At 43.3% G+C, this 23,435-nt stretch overlaps 1 protein-coding gene and 1 long non-coding RNA gene across 3 annotated transcripts in view; one reads left to right on the forward strand and one right to left on the reverse strand.

Moving 5' to 3' along the window:
- The window catches only part of EIF2B5 (eukaryotic translation initiation factor 2B subunit epsilon), a 54,554-nt gene extending 51,266 nt beyond the window's left edge, over positions 1 to 3,288 (reverse strand). The window contains exons 1-2 of one of the 2 annotated variants that reach the window (XM_068112131.2): positions 3,098 to 3,274; positions 2,896 to 3,020 (exon numbers count right to left, since the gene is read on the reverse strand). In XM_068112131.2, coding sequence (XP_067968232.2) covers positions 2,896 to 3,020; positions 3,098 to 3,229 — 257 coding nt within the window. In that variant the 5' untranslated portion in view covers positions 3,230 to 3,274. Of the gene's footprint in view, positions 1 to 2,895; positions 3,021 to 3,097 lie in introns of both variants that reach the window. The other variant, XM_068112132.2, reaches the window with a different exon arrangement.
- A 441-nt stretch (positions 3,289 to 3,729) lies between these two features.
- Positions 3,730 to 23,435, forward strand: part of LOC137424559 (uncharacterized) — a 63,198-nt gene continuing 43,492 nt past the window's right edge. The window contains exon 1 of the long non-coding RNA XR_013623033.1: positions 3,730 to 3,805. This is a non-coding gene — a long non-coding RNA (uncharacterized LOC137424559). The remainder of the gene's footprint in view (positions 3,806 to 23,435) is intronic.

Here is a 23,435-nt window from a genome sequence, read left to right on the forward strand (position 1 = left end):
CGGTAGCCTAGGCCTATGAGTACTAGGCCTCAGAATACTCGATACGCATTAACCAACGATTGTGTATCCATGTATGAAAAATTAGCACCGAAAATTTTCCTAAAGATACGCTATAGGTACACACACCGAAAGATAGATACAGTCTCGACAAAAACACAATTGTGAAAGATTACTTAGCTTCGAAAGCGTGAGCGCATGGAACAGCTTCAAAAAGACGTGACCTCGCCGTGATCTCGCGAGATCTCCTGTGATCTCGCGAGATCCCGCGAGATCTGTAATCTGGTGGTGAAAGAAGGCCGCATTCCAGTGGATTGGGAACTGAGTACCCTCATCCCTCTATACAAGGGGAAAGGTGACCCTCTGGAGTGTGGCTCGTAGTGAGCGACAAAGTTATTGGAGCATGGAATGAAGGTATTGGAAAGGGTGTTGGAGAGAAGGATAAGGAAGAAAGTGAAGATCGACGAAATGCAGTTTGGATTTATGCCAGGAAGAGGAACGACAGACGCGCTTTTCATTGTGAGGCAGTTGCAGGAGAAGTACATGGAGAAGAGGAAGAAGTTGTTTCTTGGGTTTGTTGATCTGGAGAAAGCATTCGATAGGGTTCCACGCAAAGTATTGACATGGGCATTGAGGAAGTTAGGAGTGGAGGAATGGTTGATCAGAGTAGTGATGGCAATGTACAAAAGAGCGCGCACAGCTCTAAGGACGAAGGACGGGAACAGTGGTGAGTTTGAGGTGAAGGTGGGAGTGCATCAGGGGTCGGTACTAAGTCCACTACTATTTGTAGCTGTGATGGAGGTGCTGGCTCAGAACGTAAAGGAGGGTTTACCGTGGGAGTTGGTGTATGCAGATGATCTGGTGTTGATTGCGGAAAGTATGGATGGACTGAAGGAAAAGATGAACAAGTGGAAGGAATGTATGGAGACAAAAGGTCTGAAGGTGAATATCGGAAAGACGAAGGTGATGGGAAGTGGTAAAGCATGTGGTGAGGTCGAAAGAACTGGGAAGTGGCCCTGTGCTGTGTGTAGGAAGGGTGTCAGAGTGAACTCCATTCAATGTACAATGTGCGCGGAGTGGGTTCATCAAAAATGTAGTGGTCTGAGAGCGTCATTAACCAGTGTGGCAGCTACATTCAAATGTAAGGTGTGCACAGAGGGAGCTGCAGATGGAGGAAATGCTGAGTTGGATCTTGGAGACGGCGTGAAGCTGGAAGGTGTGAAAACATTTTGCTACCTCGGAGACATGCTGAATGGAGAAGGTGGATCAGACTCGGCAACGGTTGCTCGAGTGAGATGTGCATGGAAGATGTTTCGGGAACTGAGTGGCGTGCTGATGATGAGGGGTGTGTCGTTGAAGCTGAAGGGAAAGGTGTATGCTGCATGTGTGAGAAGTGTTATGATTTATGGGAGCGAGACATGGGTAATGAACGTAGAGCAGCAACGAAGGTTGGAAAGGGTGGAAATGCGAATGGTTCGACGGATGTGCGGAGTATCGTTGAGAGAGAGGAAGACAAATGATGAATTGCGAAAGATGATGGGAATAGAGCCTGTGATTGATGCTGTAAAGAGGAACAGGTTGAGATGGTTTGGTCATGTGTTGAGGAAGGATGAAAGTGACTGGTTGAGAAGAGTGATGGAAATGAATGTAGAAGGAAGTAGAGGACGGGGAAGACTGAGAAAGACTTGGCTAAAGATGGTGGAAGAAGAAATGCGGGCAAGGAGGTTAACAAGGAGAGATGCAGAAAATAGGGCAAAATGGAGAAGATCGTCATGGGGACCGCAAGGCTAACCCCCGCTCTAGTATGGAAAATGGCCTTTAAAATGCCTGTTGTGTTGTTGTTGTTTGTAAGGACATGTTCAATACCATCGTTTTGATCAAATATAGTGAACATCCGAATGCACATGTCCAGAACGTTGACCCCAAGTATCTTCGATAATACCCGGATGTTATCAGGCGGGGGTACGACGGTCCTGTGGGCCATTTTGTCGACTTGTTCCTCGAAGAACCCCCAGAAAAAGTTGCACGTATTGAGATCCGGGCTTAGTCCGGTGGCCGTTGGAGGCCTTCGTCGAAGTGTGTGAGGAGACCGTTTGAGATGACCATACGACCGTGTGGGGAATGGAGGTAATCCAAGACAGACCCACCTGTTCAACACTGCATTCAACATTTAACCCACAGCATTTAACCCCTGACTATCTCTTCTCCTTCTCCTTCCTTTCGCTTTGATTAATTATTTACCTGTTGATTTTTGTCTTTTTGCACTTGTTTTTTGTACTCTGTCAAAGCGTCTTTGGGCTTCTTGAAAAGCGCTATATAAAATAAATGTATTATTATTATTGTCTGCGACGAGCCGATACACCACCTCCTGCTCAAATGTCTGGCATCCCATCGGAAAACATCGAGGTCTTGATTCCACCAATTCTATAGCACATCCAAGTAGCCATTCCCATCGACGCATCCATCTGGACCGAGTCTGGCCATATACATCACCGAGCCTGCGTAAGTTAAGGATTTCAGTTTTGAAAACTTCAGGATTCTCAGAATGCTGAGCTCGAGACTTCGATAAAAGGGCAAAAGATCACATTGGTCCCAAAATGGCCATATAATAAATCATAAATTGGGTCATGGCCATGATGCAGTGGACTCACAACGATTAAAGTTGCACAGGTCTCTTCATGCATTAGCCACATATAGATGCCTTTAGGGGCCATCTATCTATTACGTACGCAAGCACTGTGGACACTTGGAGCACCTCACCGTACGTTCTACCCATAATCACGCATTTCAATTCCTGCTCATCCACCCTCGTGCATCCGTAATAAATAGACCTCAGCAGTTTGTATCATTCGCATGATCACGAAAACGCAAGACAACCGTTCAGTCTGCGATACGTACGCAATGTAATCCCGAATCTGATCAGAGTGAGCACAGCAGTAGAGGTAGGTCTTCGCTACACCGCCCGCAGCTACAGTCTCCAGCGCGTACTCCAGCATAGGAACTCCCACGAGGGGTAGCAGTGCCTACGGCCAGAGGGAGACAAGATGTAAAACGCTGGGTCTTCCCTCCCTCGCGTGGCGCACCCTCAGCGGTCTCTTACCCGGGGTTTGTCTAACGTTATTGGAGCGAAACGCTGGTTGAAGGAATCCGCTACAAGAACGGCCATCAAAGCCTGATGCTCGTCCGGATCAGCATCGCCCACACGATGTCCAGACTTGCCGCGCGCCGCCATTGAAGCGACGTTTTACGACGCCTCGGTACACTTTGCGGCACCTTGTTATTGTTGTTTTACGGTCATCATTTCCTTGTGGCAGGTTGCTCTTCTTCTTTTACTGCCGTTCAATCTAATCATACAACGTACATTGGCAAACTAGGAGGTTTAGCCCTCGCTAGCTCTGTCTTGGCAAATTTATAAACCAAAAGTTGTGAAGACCAGAAGATTTCAACAGGAAGTTTCTTCCACTTCCGTGACGATTACGATGATGGGAAGGTTGTTGTTGTTTTAGGTCAATAGGTCATACATCTCCTCCTGATTGGCGAAAAAGTCATTGTGGTTGGAAGTTTAAGTCGAAGATAGGTTTTTCCAACTTTGAGGAATTAAGAAAATGTGTGCATGTGATTTGAAGTCTCCTTTCAAATATTTGTAACATTGTGAGGTCTATCCATTTTACAATTAGAGATAAAATTACCTTCTCTTTGCACAAGTGAGTACTGTGCACGGGTACAGCTATATTTAACGTTTTCCAGTTTACCAAAGGTGAACGGAGGTTATGTTTTCACCCGTTGTTGAGCAGGTTATGTCAAAAAGGTATGGACTGATTCGGAGGAAACTTGGTGACGAGATTGAGTGTGTGACAATGAAGAATTGAATATATTTGGATGAGGATACGGATACGACAATGTTTGAACTGATTCTTCACATTGAGAGATGGGGCGAAAAACGATATACAGTATTTGCACGAGATCTCAAAAGGTTATGGACGTATTCGGACAAAACCTGGTCCTTCCAGATACAGATTCGGCCTATCAATGGATACAAAACGTAAACTGTTCAGTTTGGCGGAGGTAGGTGCTCAAATTGTTTTTGGGACAAGTATGTTCATCACTCAGGTGTGTGTGTGTGTGTGTGTGTGTGTGTGTGTGTGTGTGTGTGTGTGTGTGTGTGTGTGTGTGTGTGTGTGTGTGTGTGTGTGTGTGTGTGTGTGTGTGTGTGTGTGTGTGTGTGTGTGTGTGTGTGTGTGTGTGTGTGTGTGTGTGTGTGTGTGTGTGTGTGTGTGTGTTTGTTTGTCCGCTCACTTATGCTTGCCTACAGGTCACAATTTTAAACCGATCTTCATGAAACGTCACCAAATGGTAGAGTTTGTGTTCCTACAGAATCCTATATATTTTTGAGGTCAAAAAGTCAAAAGGTCCAAAGGTCAACCACCTTTTTTCCAATTTCTAAAATCTTCAATTTTCATCCGATTGACTTGAAATTTCAATAGGATTTGCATATCAGCTCACTGAATTCAACCACCAACTATTCTTGAGGTCAACATAGGCCAAAAGATCAACATAGGCCAAAGGTCAACAACCATTTCAAATTTCTAAAATCCTCAATTTTCATCCGATTGACTTGAAATTTCAATAGGATTTGCATATGAGCTCACTGAATTCAATCACCAACTATTCTTGAGGTCAACATAGGCCAAAAGGTCAACATAGGCCAAAGGTCAACAACCATTTCAAATTTCTAAAATCCTTAAATTTTGATCCGATTGACTTGGAATTTGAATGGGATTTTCATATTGGCGAACTGAATTCAACCACCAACTATTTTTGAGGTCAACATTGGCCAAAGGTCAACATAAGCCAAAGGTCAACAACCTTTTTCAAATTTCTAAAATCCTCAATTTTCATCCGATTGACTTGAAAATTGAATGGGATTTGCATATCAGTTAACTGAATTCAACCAACAACTATTTTTGAGGTCAAAAGGATGCTTTACTGAGTGCCATTCTACTTTGTTCTCTTTTGCCAAGTGTCGCTCCATGAGTGATTTTTCATTTGTGTGTTTGTCTGTCCGCTCACTTATACTTGCTTACAGGTCACATTTGTAAACCGATCTTCAGGAAACTTTACCAAATGGTAGAGTTTGTGGTCCGACAAAATCCTTTTTATTTTTGAGGTCAAAAGGTCAACACAGTCCAAAGGTCAACCACTTTTTCTGAATTTCTAAAATCCTCAATTTTGATCCGATTGACTTGGAATTTGAATAGGATTTTCATATTGGCGAACTGAATTCAACCACCAACTATTTTTGAGATCAACATAGGCCAAAAGGTCAACAACCTTTTTTTCAAATTCCTAAAATCGTCATTTTTCATCCAATTGACTTGAATTCTGAATAGGATTTGCATATCAGCTTGCTGAAACCAACCACCAACTATTTTTGAGGTCAACATAGGCCAAAAGGTCAACATAGGCCACATTTATAAAATTGACAATTTTCATCCGATTAACTTAATTTGAAGAAGATTTGCATATCAGGTCACTGAATTCAACCATCAATTATTTGTGAAGTCAAAAGGATGCTGTCCCGAGTGCCATTCTGAAACCAACCACAAACTATTTTTGAGGTCAACATAGGCCAAAAGGTGAGGTCTATCCATTTTACAATTCATAAATTATTGTAAAATTTGTTTTATTGTAAGTACTTATTTATTTATTTTCTCCTCTGGGCATTATCACAGGCACCTTTTGAACGAGGAAGCTATTTGGACACGACAATGACTAAGTGATTTGGTATGAATTAATTTTGATTTCTTGATTAATCAATTAATTGTTTAATTATTCGATTAATGACAATCAATTCTTTTAAAGTTACATATTCGGATGAAACGGTGGTGTTTTCGGTAATATTTTAGCCAATTGATTAATTATTTAATTATTTTATGATTATTATTTAATTATTTCCATTATTAATCATTTATTTATTTTCTTTCTCATCTGGGCAATATCTCAGGCAACTTTTGAGCTAGGAAGCTGATATTTGGACACAGCAGAGACCAAGTGATGTGGCTATAATATAAAGGATATTTTGGATTTATTGATTAATCAATGAATTTTTTTTTTTTTATTAATGACATTTAATTAAGCACTGGTGCTTTCGGTATGCTATTAGCCAATTGATTAAGAAAATATTGTATGATCATTTTTGGTGATTTTAATTATGCAATTAATCAAGTAATTATTGTACACCTCTCCCTTTCAATAGAGTCTCTATGAGCTGTACACCTCTCCCTCCCAATGCAGTCTCTATGAGTTGCACGACGGTATTGCCGGGCGCCTATGGTGCCCCGGCAATGCCGCACTGGACGATATTTATTTATTTGGCATGGGGGTAGTGTACTGTGAATGTATCTGTACTTGTATCTGTTTTGTTTTCGTTTATATCTATTCTTTTTGTTTATATCTATTTCATTTTAGTTTATATATATTCCATTTTAGTTTATATCTATTGTGTTTGAGTTTATAGCTATTTCGTTTTAGTCCATATCAATTTTGTTTTGTTTATATATTTGGTTTAAGTTTATATTGATTTCGTTTTGCTTATATATTTCGTTTTAGTTTAAATCTATTTCGTTTTAGTTTATATCTAATTCATTTTAGTTTATATCCATTTTGTTTTAGTTTATATTTATTTCTTTTTGTTGACATCTATTTCGTTTTAGTTTATATCTAATTCATTTTAGTTTATATCTATTTTGTTTTAGTGTATATCTATTTCGTTTTAGTTTATATATATTCAGTTTTACTTTCATCTAATTCGCTTTAGTTTATATAAATTTTGTTTTCGTTTGTATTTATTTTGTTTTAATTTAATCTAATTCATTTTAGTTTAATCAAATTCGCTTTAGTTTATATCTATTTTGTTTTAGTTTATATTTACTTTGTTTTACTTTATATTTATTTCATTTTAATTTATATCGTTTTAGTTTAATCTATCTCTTTTTAGTTTTTATCTATATTGTTTTAAATATATACATATAGGCTATATCTACCATATAAAACACAGTGTGTGTGTGTGTGTGTGTGTGTCTGTTCCTCTTCATAAGGCTAGGTTTTAAAGGCTTTGAGTAGTGCTTTAGGAGGGATTTTAATGGGTGGGGGGTGGTTCAGGGGCAATCTTTGAACACGACTGTGTGTCAACCTGTTAAAAGACCTAAAAGACTCTGAGGACCCAAAAGATCCCAAGGACCCAGAAGACCCCAAAAACTCAATGGACCCGAAATACCCTGTAAACTGTTGAAGACCCAGAAGACCCCAAGGACTCTGATGACCCAAAATACATGGAAAACCCAAAATATCCCAAAGACCCAAAAAGACTGAAAAGACCCTGAAGACCCAATGGAACCCAAAGACACAAAAGACCATGAGGATCCAAAAGACCCAAACAACCCCAAGGACCCAAAAGACCCCAAGGACTCAGAAGACCCCCAAAGACTCTGAAGATCCAAAAGACCCTGAAGGCCCAATGGACCCCAAAGACCCAAAACACCCTGAAGAGTGTTAAAGACCCAAAAGACCATGAAGACCAAAAATACCCTGAGGATCCCAAAGACCCAAAATACCCAGAAGACCCAAAAGACCCCAAGGATCCAAAAGACCCAAACAATACCAAGGACCCAAAATACCCTAAGGACCCAGAAGACCCAAAGGACTCAGAAGATCCAAAAGACCCTGAAGACCCAATGGGCCCCAAACACCCAAAATACCCTGAAGACCCCAAAGACACTGAAGGCTGTTAAAGACCCAAAATACTCCAAAGACCCAAAAACCGCCCAAAAGGCCCCAAGATCCTTAAAGACCACAAAGACTCTAAATATCCCGAAGACCCTTAAAGACCCAGAAAACCCATAAACACCCTGGAGGCCCAAAATACCCCAAAGACCCTTAAATACCCTGAAGACTGTTAAACACCCAAAATACCTCGAAGACCCAAAATACCCCAAAGACAGTTAAATACCATGAAGACCAAAAATACCACAAAGACCATTAAAGACCCCGAAGACCCAAATGACCCAGGGGACTTAAAAGACCGACAAGTCCCTGAAATCCAAAATACCCCAAAGACACCAATACCCTTAAAGACCCAAAAGACCAGAAAAACCCAAAAGACCATGAAGACACAAAATTCCCCAAAGACACATAAAGACCCAGAATACCCAAAAGACCCCAAGACCCTTAAAGACCCAAAATACCACAAAGACTGTGAAAGACCCAAACGACCACAAAGACCCAAAATACCTCAAAGACCTTTAAATACCCCAAAGATCGAAAAGACCCTGAAGACCGAAAAGAGCCAGAAGACCCAAAAAAACCCAGAAGACTGAAAAGATCGAAAAGACCGAAAAGACCCCGAAGACCCAAAATACCCCATAGACCCTTAAAGACCCGAAAGATCCCAAAGACCCAAACAATCCAAAAGACTAAAAAGACCCCGGAGCCCCTGAAAGACCCTGAGGACCCAGTGGACCCCAAATTACCCCCAAGACACAAAATACCCCGACGACCCTTAAATACCCCAAAGAACCAGATTGAGGACCCAAAATACTCAAATAACTCAAAAGACCTCGATGACCCAAAACACGCAAATGACCCAAAAGACACCGATGAGCCAGATGACACAAAAGCCACAAAAGACGCAGAAGACACTGAAGACCCCAAGGACCCAAATGACCTGGCAGACACAAAAGACCCCAAGGACACAAAAGACCCGAAGGACTCTGAAGACCCAAAAGAAGACTAATTATGCCTCTTACATTGGAATTGTAGATGGTGGCCTGCAAACTAGTCCAAGCCATTTAGCATTTGACGGGGAAAAAACTGCAACACTACCGATCTCATTAGTATTGATTACCCTCAAGGTACCTTTATAACATACTAAAAGTATAAAGGTCTAAAAATATGGGGTGACTCTCAAATAATGCAATCAAGTTTTCTCCATTTAGCCCCATGTTAAAAGACGTACATATGCCGCATGCTATGATTATTGTCGCTCTCTGAACTTCTATTGCTTATTTTATACACTGGACCTAATCACTAGCACGATATAATAAATAAAGGATATCATACTGTACAATATTGTATATATAAGTGAAGTTTTTACTGTTTTAGTGTCTTATTTAACCACACCCCGTTTTACAAAGACTGCTCACTCCACAGCAAGCGACGGTACATCATTATTTGTTTGTGAACCATATATATCTTAGTTTTTAATCCCATCAATGACATGTATTTAGTATGTTTAGGTCTATTGGCAATAACATACAGTAATAGTATATTCAACTTTTCTATATTTGCAGGTAATCCAACCCTGAAGAATGGCGGCCAATTCGTGTGTGTTCTGCAATGAATCCACCAACAACGATAATCCAGTAGTGACACTTCGTGAAAAGGGAAGTCGGACTATTAATGTTGTTAGTGACCAGCGCAGTGACCCAATACAGACTGTTCCAGGTCAAGTTGTTCATCAAGAATGCCGACGTGTATACTGCAATCCAATAAAGGTAGCACAGAGTATCAGAGATACACACAGACCAGGCCCAAGTGTATCGCTCCGATCAGCAGAGGAAGCCTTCAACTTCAAAGCAGATTGCCTCTTCTGTGGTACAAAGGTGAACTTTGATAACAGGAAACAACAAGGAGATGTCCACTCTATCACATTTACAGAATGTAAAGATAGTCTTCTGCAAAAGTGCTCAACAAGGAACGATGCATGGGCCGATACTGTTCGGGCTCGACTGCTCATTGTGTGTGACCTTCCAGCGGCAGATGCCGTATATCACCAGGTATGCAGTTCAGATTTCCGGACAGGGAAACTGATCCCTCTGAATTTTGTACATAATGAAACAGTACAGAAGAAACAGAAATTGGGTAGACGATACAAATCACCACACGAAGGCGGTCGTCCTGCTCTGGATGACAGATGTCAGGCATTTATAAAGGTGACTGAATTCCTTGAGGAAAATGACGACGAACAAAACACAATCTCTGATCTGGTGGACAAAATGGCCGAGTATCTTGCTGACTCAAATGCTGAGTCCTATTCTCAAAGATATATGAAAGACAGACTGATTGAACACTTTGGCGACAGAGTCATTGTCACAACAGTTAATGGCAAATCGAATGTTGCAACGATGAGGCAAACAGCTGACAGTGTACTTTTGGAGTTTCATGCAAACCAGTCTAAGGATCCTATGATTCAGAAGAAAATAATCTTGGAAGCTGCCGCTAAATTCATACTGGATGACATAAAGCAAGTGGAAACAGGGAATGAAACATACCCAACATCGGAAGACTTTGAGTTCAAAGACGCCAGCCTCAACTTTCTTCCTGATACTCTGAAGATTTTTCTTGGAAAGATCTTGAAGGCAAAAGATGTAGAGCTGAAGATAGCTTCAATTGGTCAGGCTATAATGCAAGCTGCACGACCACGTGTCCTGATTGCTCCACTGCAAATTGCACTAGGGGTGCAGCTGCAGCACCATTTCGCCTCTCGTTTCCTTATTGATTCACTGCATGCACATGGGTACTGCAGCTCATACAAGGAAGTCACACGTTTCAACCAAAATGCAGCTGTATACCAGGGTACGGACATACCCAACCACAAGGGAGAATTTGTTCAATATGCAGCTGACAACGTCGACCACAACATTAGAACCTTAGACGGACACAACACCTTCCATGGCATGGGGATAATAGCCATGATTACCCCTGGAACAACACAAGGACATCCGATTCCTAGAGCTCAGGTCACTGCCAGCGACATAGAAACAACTGGAAGAATCCAGATACAGTACCATAGAGCTGACGACCAGGCACTTGCAACCTTGACTTATGGGAGCGTGCCTATCATGAGAGCCCATGATCCCACAGCCAACCTTGATGTACTGTGGAAGACGTCACTGCTGTTCAAGATACCAAGACCTGCATGGTCCGGGATGATGCAACTCTTACATCGTGGTGTCCAGCATTCAAAATCGTCTGTCCTGTTTCTCCCAATGATTGATTTGAGCTCGAGCGACACTACATGCATCTACTCCACTCTCAACTACATTGCGCAACATGCTAAACAACATGATGTACCTACCATCATCACCTTTGATCAGCCACTATGGTGGGAGGCATTGTCGATCATTCTCTCGGAGCCAGATGGAAGCCCCATGCGACGTATTGTGGTAAGGCTAGGTGCCTTTCATATGGAAATGAGCTTCCTTGGCAGCATAGGGCACCTCATGGGTGGTTCTGGGTTGAAGGAGCTACTAGAACTCATATACGCACCAAATGCAGTGGATCACATCCTAACAGGAAAAGCAATTTCCAGGGCTGTACGGGTACACATCCTCCTGGATGCTGTCCTGAATGCACTCCTCCTGTCTGATCCTCTTGGAGGAACACAATACAGAACTGCAGAAGACTTGCCAGTTCGGGATGAAGATGCAATGAGTGGCTTGGCCGATGATGATGTGATTCATCCAGATGTGAGTAAAGCAAGGACCCTGTATGATCCGTTGATGAAAGGCACACGATCTTCCAACGATGTAGCAAGTGATCCAATCCTTGACAAGATCAGCAAAGTCTTTCAAACACAGACAGAATCATTGACCAAAGACCGAACAGCGAAACTGTGGTTACAGTATATGGATATGGTGAAGATCTTAAGAAAATTCATCAAAGCCGAGCGTATGGGAAACTGGTCCCTGCACCTCGAAGCTGTATCTGATATGTTACCATATGTAGCAGCCTCAGGTCATTCACTCTATGCTAAGTCTGCCAGGATTTACCTGCAAATAATGCACAGCTTAGAACAGGACTATCCAGATGTGCACCGTAAGTTTACTCAGGGCTTCCATGTCGCCCAAAGAAGTAGTAGAGCTTGGGCTGAAATTTCCTCAGACCTGATGATTGAGCAAGTACTCATGAGAAGTATGACGACCAGCGGGGGGTTAACAAGAGGAAGAGGAATGACAGAGCAACAACGGTTAACGTGGCTTTTGTCCATGCCGGCTTGTTCGGAGACAAACAGATCGATGCAAGAGCTCACTGGAGTGAAGTACAGCACAGGTGAACAGAACAAAGAGATGGGCAAAACCAGGCAGCATCGCGACATGCAAGATACAAGTACACTACAGGTCACTCTAGTTGACAGAAATCCTTTCAAGTGTCATCCATCCCTCAGGAACATAATGACTGGTGTCAACGCTGGCAGTAAGGTTGATGTCGACAATGCCAAGCTCATTGGAGACAAGATCATGCACTCCATGACAAATCAGTCAGTTGTCCACTACACGTTCAAGCGCAAAGACCAAGCCACCACATTTCTGAAGGCCAGATCATCTGTGCGAGTTGGTAAAGACCAGGTACAGATAGACCCAGAACTGCTATTCCAGCGTCTCATCATCATCTCAAAATCTGCTGAAGATAAGGAAGAGATGTTTCGCTTTGAGTTATGCCCTCATCCACCTGCGCTGTTTGATGAAAAGCTGATGCTATGTGAAGCCCAGAAGTCCGTACTCGGAGATGCTATCTGGTCTAAACTTGAACCAGGTACCATAGAGTCAATCAGCGAAATCCAGTATGTCTTGGATGGTGGAAGTCTGCTGCACCGTATACCATGGCCACATGGTTCACCAACATATCGAGAGATCTGCATGCTCCACTGTGACTATGTTACAAGAAAGTACGGAAAGGCCATCATAATATTTGATGGATATCTTGGTCAATCAACCAAACACATGACCCACCAGAGGCGAGCAGCAGGTAGAGCTGCACCAGAAGTGACTTTCACTGATGACATGAAGTTGACCATGAAGAAAGACATCTTCCTGGGAAACCTCAACAACAAACAGAACTTCATCAACATGTTGAGCAGATACCTCCGGCTTTCTGGATGCCAGACCCATCATTCCCAGGAAGATGCTGACCTGCTAATCGTCCAGACCGCAGTCAGTTCGGCGAACATGAGGAACACAGCCCTTATAGGAGAAGACACAGATCTGATCGTCCTACTCTGCTTCTACGCAAACCTAGAAGCACACGACTTGTTTATGTATAGTCAGGCAAAATCCACTACAAAACCAAACCACATCTGGAATGTGAAGTCCATGAAACGTCAGCTAGGTGCAGCTGTGTGTGAAAGCATCCTATTCATACACGCAGTATTGGGATGTGACACGACGTCTCGACTGTACGGCCTTGGCAAAGGAGCGTCACTGAAGAAATTCATGATGAGCACACTCTTTCAAACTCAATCCCAACAGTTCTTGGCTGAGGATGCATCACCAGATGTGGTCGAGGCTGCAGGAGAGATAGCACTCGTGTGTCTCTACAAGGGTAAACCTGATGAAAGTTTGGATTCCCTCAGGTACAAGCGGTTTTGTGAACAGGTCGCAGTCAAGACTTCGAAGATACTCCCACAGACCTTACCGCCCACATCTGCTGCAGCGAGATATCACAGCAGACGGGTGTATCTGCAAATACAGCAGTGGAAAGGAAACAACAGCCTACAACCAGTGGATTGGGGCTGGAGAATGAGCGACGGCAATCTTGTTCCTGTTATGACCGACCTCCCTCCAGCACCTCAGGATTTGTTGAATGTTATCCGGTGCAACTGTTCGACCGATTGTGGTTCCGCACGCGTACATGCTGCAAGAACAACTTGGAGTGTTCTCCTGCTTGTGGTCAGTGCCGTGGATCTGGCTGCACCAACTCCGTCCTGGACAGTTTCAGCGACGACGATGACGAGGAAAATGATGATTAGGTAGTGGACTGTTGTTATAGACTGTTACATGCAGCTGAATTAGTTAATTGTGGACATTTTTTTTACTTTTAAGCGAATCCTTGACTTCCGACAGTATTTTATGAGTCAGTATTATTAGTTTCTCTATATGTGATTTTATTATGAGTTTGTGATTTTAATCAACAAAATGTGCCATAATTCTGAAACAGTCATGACAAGTGATTCATGAATTTGCATATCGGTGATCAGTATTTAGCTATTGGGAATTTTGTTTACGTGCTTATTTTTTTGTTCCGTACGGGCCGTACTGGGGCTGTAACATGCTGTAATTCCTGATATTAAAAGTATAATTATATACCATGTGCTCGGAATGTATCGCAAAATGTGAACAAATCGTACCGCAAAAGGATGAAAAGGGGGGTCCATGTACCAGTGATTTTGACAGACACCCCATATTTTTAGAGCTTTAGACTTTTGATATATTATCTGGTATATATTACTGCATACAATTTCGCACTGATATGTAGTGTTGCAGTTTTTTCCTATCTGGCCCCATATTTGGGCTAAATGGCTTGGACTAAACAGCCTCAAGGTCAGTGTACAGAAGCGGTATTTTTAAAATCATAATAAATACAGTCACGTGAAAAAGTAAGTACACCCCATGTAAAGTTTTTACTTTTTCAACATATTTCAACATAGAGCTATTTGATCTTCATTTCAACAATATTGATAGATAAAGGAGATATAATATAACAAATATCATGAAACATTTACATTTTGTAGTCCATTGTATAATTTAAATAAACATAAATGCAAATTTCGCATGTGGAAAAAGTAAGTACACCCTTGGCTCTAATAGGTGGTATTGCCCCCTTTGGAAGAAACAACCTCAAGTCGGCGTTTCTTATAACTGTCTTCCAGTCTCTGACATCGACTGGGAGAAATTTTTGCCCACTCCTCCATGCAGAATTATTTCAGCTGTGCGATGTTTGAGGGGTTTCTTGCATGCACAGCTCGTTTCAAATCCCCCCACAACATCTCAATGGGATTTAGATCCGGGCTTTGACTTGGCCATTCCAGAACCCTCATTTCTTTCTTTTCAGCCATTCCTTGGTGGATTTACTGGTATGTTTAGGGTCATTCTCATGTTGCAAGATCCACCTTCGGTTGTGCTTCAACTTTCCGACAGATGGCCTCACATTATCCCAAAGCACCCTCTGGTACAATGAAGAATTCATAGTGGCTTCTATGATGGTGAGCTGCCCAGGCCCTGATGCAGCAAAGCTGCCCCAAACCATCATATTTCCACCACCATGCTTTACAGTTGGTATCAGGTTATTGTGGTCAAATGCTGTCTTTGGTTTTTGCCAAACATATCTTCTGGTACTGTGGCCAAATAGCTCTACCGTTGACTCATCTGTCCAGAGCACATTGTTCCAGAAGTGCTGGTCTTTGCCTAGGTGAACAGAACAAAGAGATGGGCAAAACCAGGCAGCATCGCGACATGCAAGATACAAGTACACTACAGGTCACTCTAGTTGACAGAAATCCTTTCAAGTGTCATCCATCCCTCAGGAACTACTGAAGTGATCTACATTGGCAAACTTTTGTCTTGCCCTGATGTTCTTTCTGGACAGCAAAGGTTTCCTCCAGGCACACCTGCCATGTAGATCAAATTTGTGCAGCCTCTTTCTAATGGTAGACTCGTGCACTTTGACATCAACAGTGGCAAGAGCTACCTATAGGTCCCGTGATGACATTCTGGGGTTATTAGAGACTTCTTTCAGCATCTTGCGGTCTGCTCTCGGGCTGAACTTGCTGGGGCGGCCTGGCCTGAACAAGTTGACAGTTGTTTGGAATCTTCTCCACTTGTAGATGATCTTCCGGACAGTCGAATGATTGATTTCAAATTGTTTGGAGATCTTTTTAAATCCCTTCCCAGACTCGTAGGCATCTATAACCTTCTTTCTGAAGGCCTCAGAGAGCTCTTTTGATCTAGGCATGGTGACGCCGCACACTTCAACAACAAAGAGCAAACCAAACTAAATGTCTGAGGTTTAAATAAGACAGGTTCCTCCAAGATGCTCTCTAACGATGTTCTAATCATTTGCACCTGAGCTGGTGCACCTGATTCTAATTTTAGGTATTTGAAGTAGTGATAAATGTTGGGGTGTACTTACTTTTTCCACATGTGAAATTTGCATTCATGTTTATTGAAATTATACAATGGACTACAAAATGTAAATGTTTCATGATATTTGTTATATTATATCACCTTTATCTATCAATATTGTTGAAATGAATATCAAATAGCTGTATATTGAAATATGTTGAAAAAGTCAAAACTTTACATGGGGTGTACTACTGTACTTACTTTTTCACGTGACAGTACATGGCACAGGGAGGTGAAATTTGCTGCACGTGATGTGCAATGTGCGCTAGGGTGGTGCTCAAAATAATTTTTTTTAAGTATTTACTGGGACATGGCTTTATGTTGTTCCTTTTGTTCCAAAATGAAAAGACACCAAATATGAAAGCAATCTGATTTTATTTAGGGGTGCCACATCAGCCTTCAAACTAAAGGTGTCTACAAAACTTTTCTATATATGGATCGAAAGCAAAACCAGAAGTTTGTTTTATGAAAACCCAACCCTCCACTCACTTTCTTTGTATTCTAGCAAACACAAGTTACAATAGCTGCACAAATAGCACTATATTGCTATGAAAACTCAAATTCAATGATAACAATCCAAATGTTCAGTTCATAAAATGAAGAGACACCATATCACATAATATTAAAAAACCCAAATATAATGAGAAATGTAACTCCTATTTCTGGGCCTGTTTCACCACTGTTGCCTTCTTGGCATCGGGGTACATCTTCCTGTGAGCAGCAACAACTTGGAGCAGAGCTTGCTTTTGCTCTTCATCCTTTGTAAGGAGCTTATTGTAGTCTTGTATCAATGCGACACCCCTTTCTGCCCTATCGTTCACCACGACTAAGCCACTGGCGGCTTTCTTTGCTTCCTGAAAGCTGGTTTCTTGCTCCCATGAACCAGGATCCTTATCCATCCAATCAGTTGGGGTCCCTAGGATGCTGAAGAAATGCTTGGTGTGTTTTGTTATGAGGCCAGCGATTGACAGGGCGGTTCCTCGTTTGATAGCTGGTCTCTTTGGAGAGGGGTTTTCACCGTCATTTTTCAATGCTTCAATCATATTGATCTTGCTTTCTTTGTCAATTCTGGTGTCAAAGAATGTAAATGCCACTAGTACTGGGCTCATGTACCACGTGTGGCGGCCAAGTGCCTTCAAGGCTGCCTGAGCCATCTTCTGATTGATTTGTTCAAACTTTTCCAACTTCTTGAAGAGGTTAATGTCATTCAGGGGAGCCTCAATAGCTTGTGGAGCCCGAAACCAAGCCTGTACATACACAAGGCAGACAAAAATGTTGAAGGCTCGGAGTTCTCTCGCCTCTCGAAGTGTCAAGTGGAACTCTGACCGAAACATGAACACCTGTAGTGAATATAGTGCTTTTGCCATCCATCTGGCTCTGTGCATTGATCCTGGAGCCATGATCCGGATTCCACGAGGTGGGATTCCTCCCATGTAGATGACAATCAGTTCTAGGAGTTCACGATAATCATCTTGTGGCTGCTGATCTTTCAAACACACAAGAACGTTTTTGCTTCCAACACAGTGTCTACAGATCCCATTGAAGCCTTCCTCTCTGAGAATTGATCGTGAAGAAACTTCCTGTCCTCGGGGTTGGTGATTATGGCCTCCGAATCTGCATGCCTAAGATCAAACGTCTTCTCCAAGGAGGCCTTGAAGGATGCTTCCTTTTTCTCTTGGGTCGCACCACCCCGCTTTGCACCTTTTTGGAGGCTCCTCCATTCTTCATATAGCCTCTCCAAGCGATGGATGCAGTGCTGCTTCGTCGTTGTAGGTAGGTGAGCTTTTTCCCAGAACTTCACAACCTCTTCAATGGTGAGGGTTGCACTCTCCCGGGCAGTGCGATTCTCCTTCTTCAGGTGATGGAAAAACAGGACAAGAGATTGATGCACAGTCGGGAGCTTGGCACCTTTGATGGCATCTCCAGAAGTGGACCCAATGAGATACACATTATCCTGAGCCTGAGTTTTCAATGAAACACTGGTACTAGCACATGCCATATCTGCAAAATAAGCAAGAATGTGGGTAAAATCCTGTTAATTCTTACTCCACAGGGTCACTCTCTACAAAAGAGCCACAGTCAATAAGTTAGGCCTACATATTACACACTAAAAAAGCGTACCCCTGACCCCGGGAACCTGTACAAAACATGCATGAAAATTGCCCAGATAGTGATCATAGGAAGTCTCAAAACTGTATGTATAATATATTGTATATATATAATGTATAATGTGTATTTATGTATATTTATTATTTAATGTATATTTACTATATATTTATTTTTTAATATTATATTTAATGTATATATATATAATTATGTATTTATTTTGTGTATATACAGCCCAAAAAATGGGAATTCCTATTTTTGCATGGGGGAAAATTCATCACTGATGTGGCACCCCTAAATATTATTGGATTCCATTCAAATTTGGTGTGGTTTCCTTTGACACCAAAAGGAACAACAATAGACCATGTCCCGGAGAAAATCTGCATTTTGATTTTTTGAAGCCCACCCTAATGTGCGCAGACTAAAACGAGTGTTCATTTACGTCTGCAGGATGTCTAACAAATAAAGATGATATAAGCACACCTGACACTGGGCCCAGCATTCAGACTTTGGCATGCTCACGTAGCTGTGCTGTCAAAAACTGTTCCAACCCGTCATTTTTGACGGGCTTTATATTAGAATATACAGACTTGGCATTTAATATGGAATATTATTTTTTCTTGACTTGGGTTTACTTTCTTAACTCAGTATATCAATCTGGTGAGTTTCTTTTACACTTTGGTGATTTATTTGTTAAAAGAACCATGTCACTGATTGTCTGTCGCAGCAAGAAGTCAACAACAGGATTATATCACAGGTGGCGTGGCAAAATGTACGGACAGATGCATTTGATGATTGGCTTCACAGTCGGGTATACAAGGGTTGTTGCGTTCTGTATTAGTGGAAAACAACTGCTGCACGTCTCCAAAAGTTATTGCCGCTTCCTCTGGAGTTGGTCCGTCAACTCGACAATGCTGTTTGTCATGCAGTGGTGGCTTTACGAAATTACGGCATGAAAGAGCGTGCTATTGCTCGGCAGTATGGCATCACTCAAGGTCAGGTTTCAAAGATCCTGAAACGAAATGCTCAGAGGGGTGTCCCTACTCCAATACCGAGGCCAAGACGTCCCCGCAGAACCACAAGGAGGGATGATCGCCAGCTGCCCCGGCTAGTCCGCAATGGCCGTACCAAGTCAGCTAATCGGCTTAGGGCTGAGTGGCAGCAACTGACAAATGTGCCTGTATCCAGAAGGCTAGTCAACCAACGACTGGTTCAAGCAGGCTATCGTGCCAGGCGTCCCCTGAGAAAGCCACGCCTGACCAGACAACACCGCCAGTGCCGATTGCAGTGGGCCAGAGAGCACCGTCAATGGCAGCCAGGACACTGGAATCACGTGATCTTCAGTGACGAGTCGATTTCTGGTCTATCGTCAAGATGGCCGCGTCCGAGTGCGCAGACAAGTGCATGAAGCCTACAACAAAGATTGTATAGTGCCAAGAGTCCAAGCTGGAGGTGGTGGGGTGACCGTTTGGGCTGCTTTTCATGCAGGGGGCAAAACTGAACTGGTTGTTCTGAATGGAAACCTGAACCAGTTCAAGTACAGGGCCATTCTGGAAGAAACATTGCTTCCATTTGCTCGTGCAGCCTTTCGAGGAAACTTTGTCTTCCAAGATGACAATGCATGGCCTCATCGTGCTCACATGATCCAACACTTTCTTGCTTACCGTGGTGTAGAGCATATGGAGTGGCCTCCCATGTCCCCGGATATGAATCCGATAGAGAACTTTTGGGCAGAATTAACGCGTCAAATCGACCACGTGGACCAGCAGCCGACCTCTGTGCGTGAATTGCAGCAGGCTATTGTTACTGCATGGCAAGCGATTCCTGTCCAAACCTTGGCAAATCTCGTGAACAGCATGCCTCAACGTGTACGTGCTCTCCTGAATGCTCGTGGGGGTTACACGAAGTACTGAACTATAATTTTACTGTCTGTAATCCCAGTCGTAATTTAACTTTTGTTAAAAAATTATTTGGCTTATGTGCAAAATAAAGAGATACTTCTGGAAAACGTACAGAAGTTTAACACAGTACTGTCCATGAATTGAGTTCGATATCAGTTTACATCACTTTCAAGGATCAATTTATTTGTTTCGAAATGTCAAATGTGGTTTTTGTTTCTTTTAAAGGTCACATTAACAAAATCTAGAATAATTTCAACATAATTCAAATGAACTTTTGGTTCTAAGACATCTTGAAAAGTAAGTTCACCCCCACCAAATAAATATTCCATACTAAATGTCAAGTCTGTATATATAGGCTATATATATATATATATATATATATATATATATATATATATATATATATATATATGTATAGATATATATATATACTAGCAGAGGTACCCGGCTTTGCACGGGAGTGGGAGGAGGAGGGGAGGGGGAAGAGGAGGGGAGGGGAACGGGGGGAGGGGGGAGGGGGAAGCGGGGGGAGGAGGAGGGGAGGGGGAAGAGGAGGGGAGGGGAATGGGGGGGGAGGGGGAAGGGGGGGAGGGGGGAGGGGAAGGGGGGAGGGAAGGGTGCGGGGGTGCCCAGGGGAAGAAGGGCCCCTCCCCTCCCCCTCCCCCCCCTTTCCCCTCCCCCCCCCTCCCCTCCCCCTTCCCCCCTCCCCCCTCCCCCTTCCCCCTCCCCCTCCCCCCCCTCCCATCCCCTTCCCCCTCGTTCCCCTCCCCTTCTCTTCCCCCTCCCCTCCTCCTCCCCCTTCACACCAGGGGGGTTGACTCAGCCTGTCATCCCACCGAGGTCGGAAGTCGGAACTCATTGTCGTCAAATAAATGTAGCCTGTATGTTTCACTCTTTGTCACATGCCGTTGGTCCCATGTCAATCGGATGAAGTTGAAAAATTAACGTTACGAAGGTTCTCTGGGACGTACTGATTCCGAATAATGAAGTTGAAAAATTAACGTTCCGAAATACGCTAATTACGCTAACAGAAGCGCTGGAGGGAGCACTGCGCTCCCTCCCTTAGATTTCCTCCCTCTTCTGCTAGCGCTAATTACGCGTAACACACTAATTTTAAAACCCGAAGTTTTTTTAGTTTTAAGGTGTGCTGTAGTCAGAAGCGCTAGAAGCGCTGCGCTCCCTCCCTTCGAATCCCTCTCTCTTCTGTTAGTGCTAATAATACGCTAATTTTAAAACCCGAAATTTTTTTAATGTTTATGTCTCCGTGACATTCCTGGGACCATCCCGAGTCGAACAGTACTTTCCGCTCGCAAATCCGTCCACGGGTTCTCGAGATCTTAGAGATCATAGATACATAGATCAGGACCAACTCTACTTTATATATATAGATTAGCTGCATTATGATCGGATGTCATAACGCCTAACGGCGGCATAATTTTTTTGTTTCAAGCCAAATAAACATGAAAACAATGAAAATGACAAAACAATAACTTTAATAAAACACTCAACGGGATCTGTCCCAAAAATTGTGCGGGAAAGGACGTGATAAAAGCGAAAAATAAATGTCAGAGGGGTGATTCGAACCCCGGACTCTGAAAAGATAAGGCGTCATGCTAACAGCTCGACCACTTCGACCCGTCATTTCCGGAAAGCTATTTGTGAGAGTGACTTGAAACGAAAGATTATTTTACGCGCTGCTGAAAGGTATTTATGCGTTATTATTTATTCGCTAGCAAGTGATTATAAATGTTTATGTCTCCGTGACATTCCTGGGACCATCCCGAGTCGAACAGTACTTTCCGCTCGCAAATCCGTCCACGGGTTCTCAAGATCTTAGAGATTGTAGACCCGAAGTTTTTTTAATTTTAAGGTGTGCTGTAGTCAGAAGCGCTAGAAGCGCTGCGCTCCCTCCCTTCGAATCCCTCTCTCTTCTGCTAGTGCTAATAATACGCTAATTTTAAAACCCGAAATTTTTTAAATGTTTATGTCTCCGTGACATTCCTGGGACCATCCCGAGTCGAACAGTACTTTCCGCTCGCAAATCCGTCCACGGGTTCTCGAGATCTTAGAGATCATACATAGATCAGGATACAGACACAGAGGCCAACTCTACTTTATATATATAGATAGGATGAAAGCAGAAGATACTTTATTTTAGATAGGTACCCGGTACCCGGGTACCACCTCCCTTAGATTCCCTCCCTCTTCTGCTAGCGCTAATTACGCGTAACACACTAATTTTAAAACCCGAAGTTTTTTTAATTTTAAGGTGTGCTGTAGTCAGAAGCGCTAGAAGCGCTGCGCTCCCTCCCTTCGAATCCCTCTCTCTTCTGCTAGCGCTAATTACGCGTAACACACTAATTTTAAAACCCGAAGTTTTTTTAATTTTAAGGTGTGCTGTAGTCAGAAGCGCTAGAAGCGCTGCGCTCCCTCCCTTCGAATCCCTCTCTCTTCTGCTAGTGCTAATAATACGCTAATTTTAAAACCCGAAATTTTTAAAATGTTTATGTCTCCGTGACATTCCTGGGACCATCCCGAGTCGAACAGTACTTTCCGCTCGCAAATCCGTCCACGGGTTCTCGAGATCTTAGAGATCGTAGATAGATCAGGATACAGACACAGAGGCCAACTCTACTTTATATATATAGATATATATATATCTATATTGTTACGGATCGCGGATTAGATGTTATTATGGGCCGAGCGGATGGTCCACCGCGACCTAACAGTTCCCCCGATTCTTCCCCAACTCACCCGATTCCACTCGAACGTTGGCCAAATCGCGCTACGCTAAATCAATGATGGAAAGGACACAACGACTGGGATAGATGAAACGACGCAAGGGGTACAGTTCTCAAGACCTCCGGAGGAGGATATAATTAGTGGTGGAGAAAAGGGGTAGATTACAAGGAAGAGTGAGGTAAAAGACACAGAAGAGATGGGCACTTAGTTACAGTCGTATTTTATCCCAGACAGACCACAGACAAACGGGACAAGGCTGACTTACACAGGGATTGATGGCAGGAAGGGACAGGCAGTCGATAGCACAAGGTGCACCTTGGCTCGGGGACAGGATCAAGCACGGTCCAATAGATGCAGGGAGGCCTCACAGCGCTCGGAGGTGGCGTCTCTCTTGCTTCAAGCTCAGCGCGCATCTGACGTCACCTCCCTCTTCCTGTGCATGCTCAGCGGGGAGTGACACGCCCTCGGCTGGTTGGCTCCGCCCCAGATGGGACCGGTCCGCCGCTTCTATTGGGTGCGGGGGTTACCGGGCTCCGCCCTTGACGAGGAGCTGACAAGGAGCCCCTATTTGGTAACCCCGTCGAGCACATGTTTGATGGCGGCTCGTTGGAAAGGCCTGGTGCCCTCCCAACACCCCCTACCAACCAAGCCGGAGTGAGGACGCGCACTCCCCGCGCCCGCCGCTGCTGTTGTTGTTGTTGTTGTTGTTGTTGCTGAACCGTGAGGAAGAGCT

Source organism: Myxine glutinosa, chromosome 4 (genome assembly GCF_964187855.1).
Source record: "Myxine glutinosa chromosome 4, kmMyxGlut1.1, whole genome shotgun sequence".
In the NCBI taxonomy this organism is placed as follows: domain Eukaryota; kingdom Metazoa; phylum Chordata; class Myxini; order Myxiniformes; family Myxinidae; genus Myxine; species Myxine glutinosa.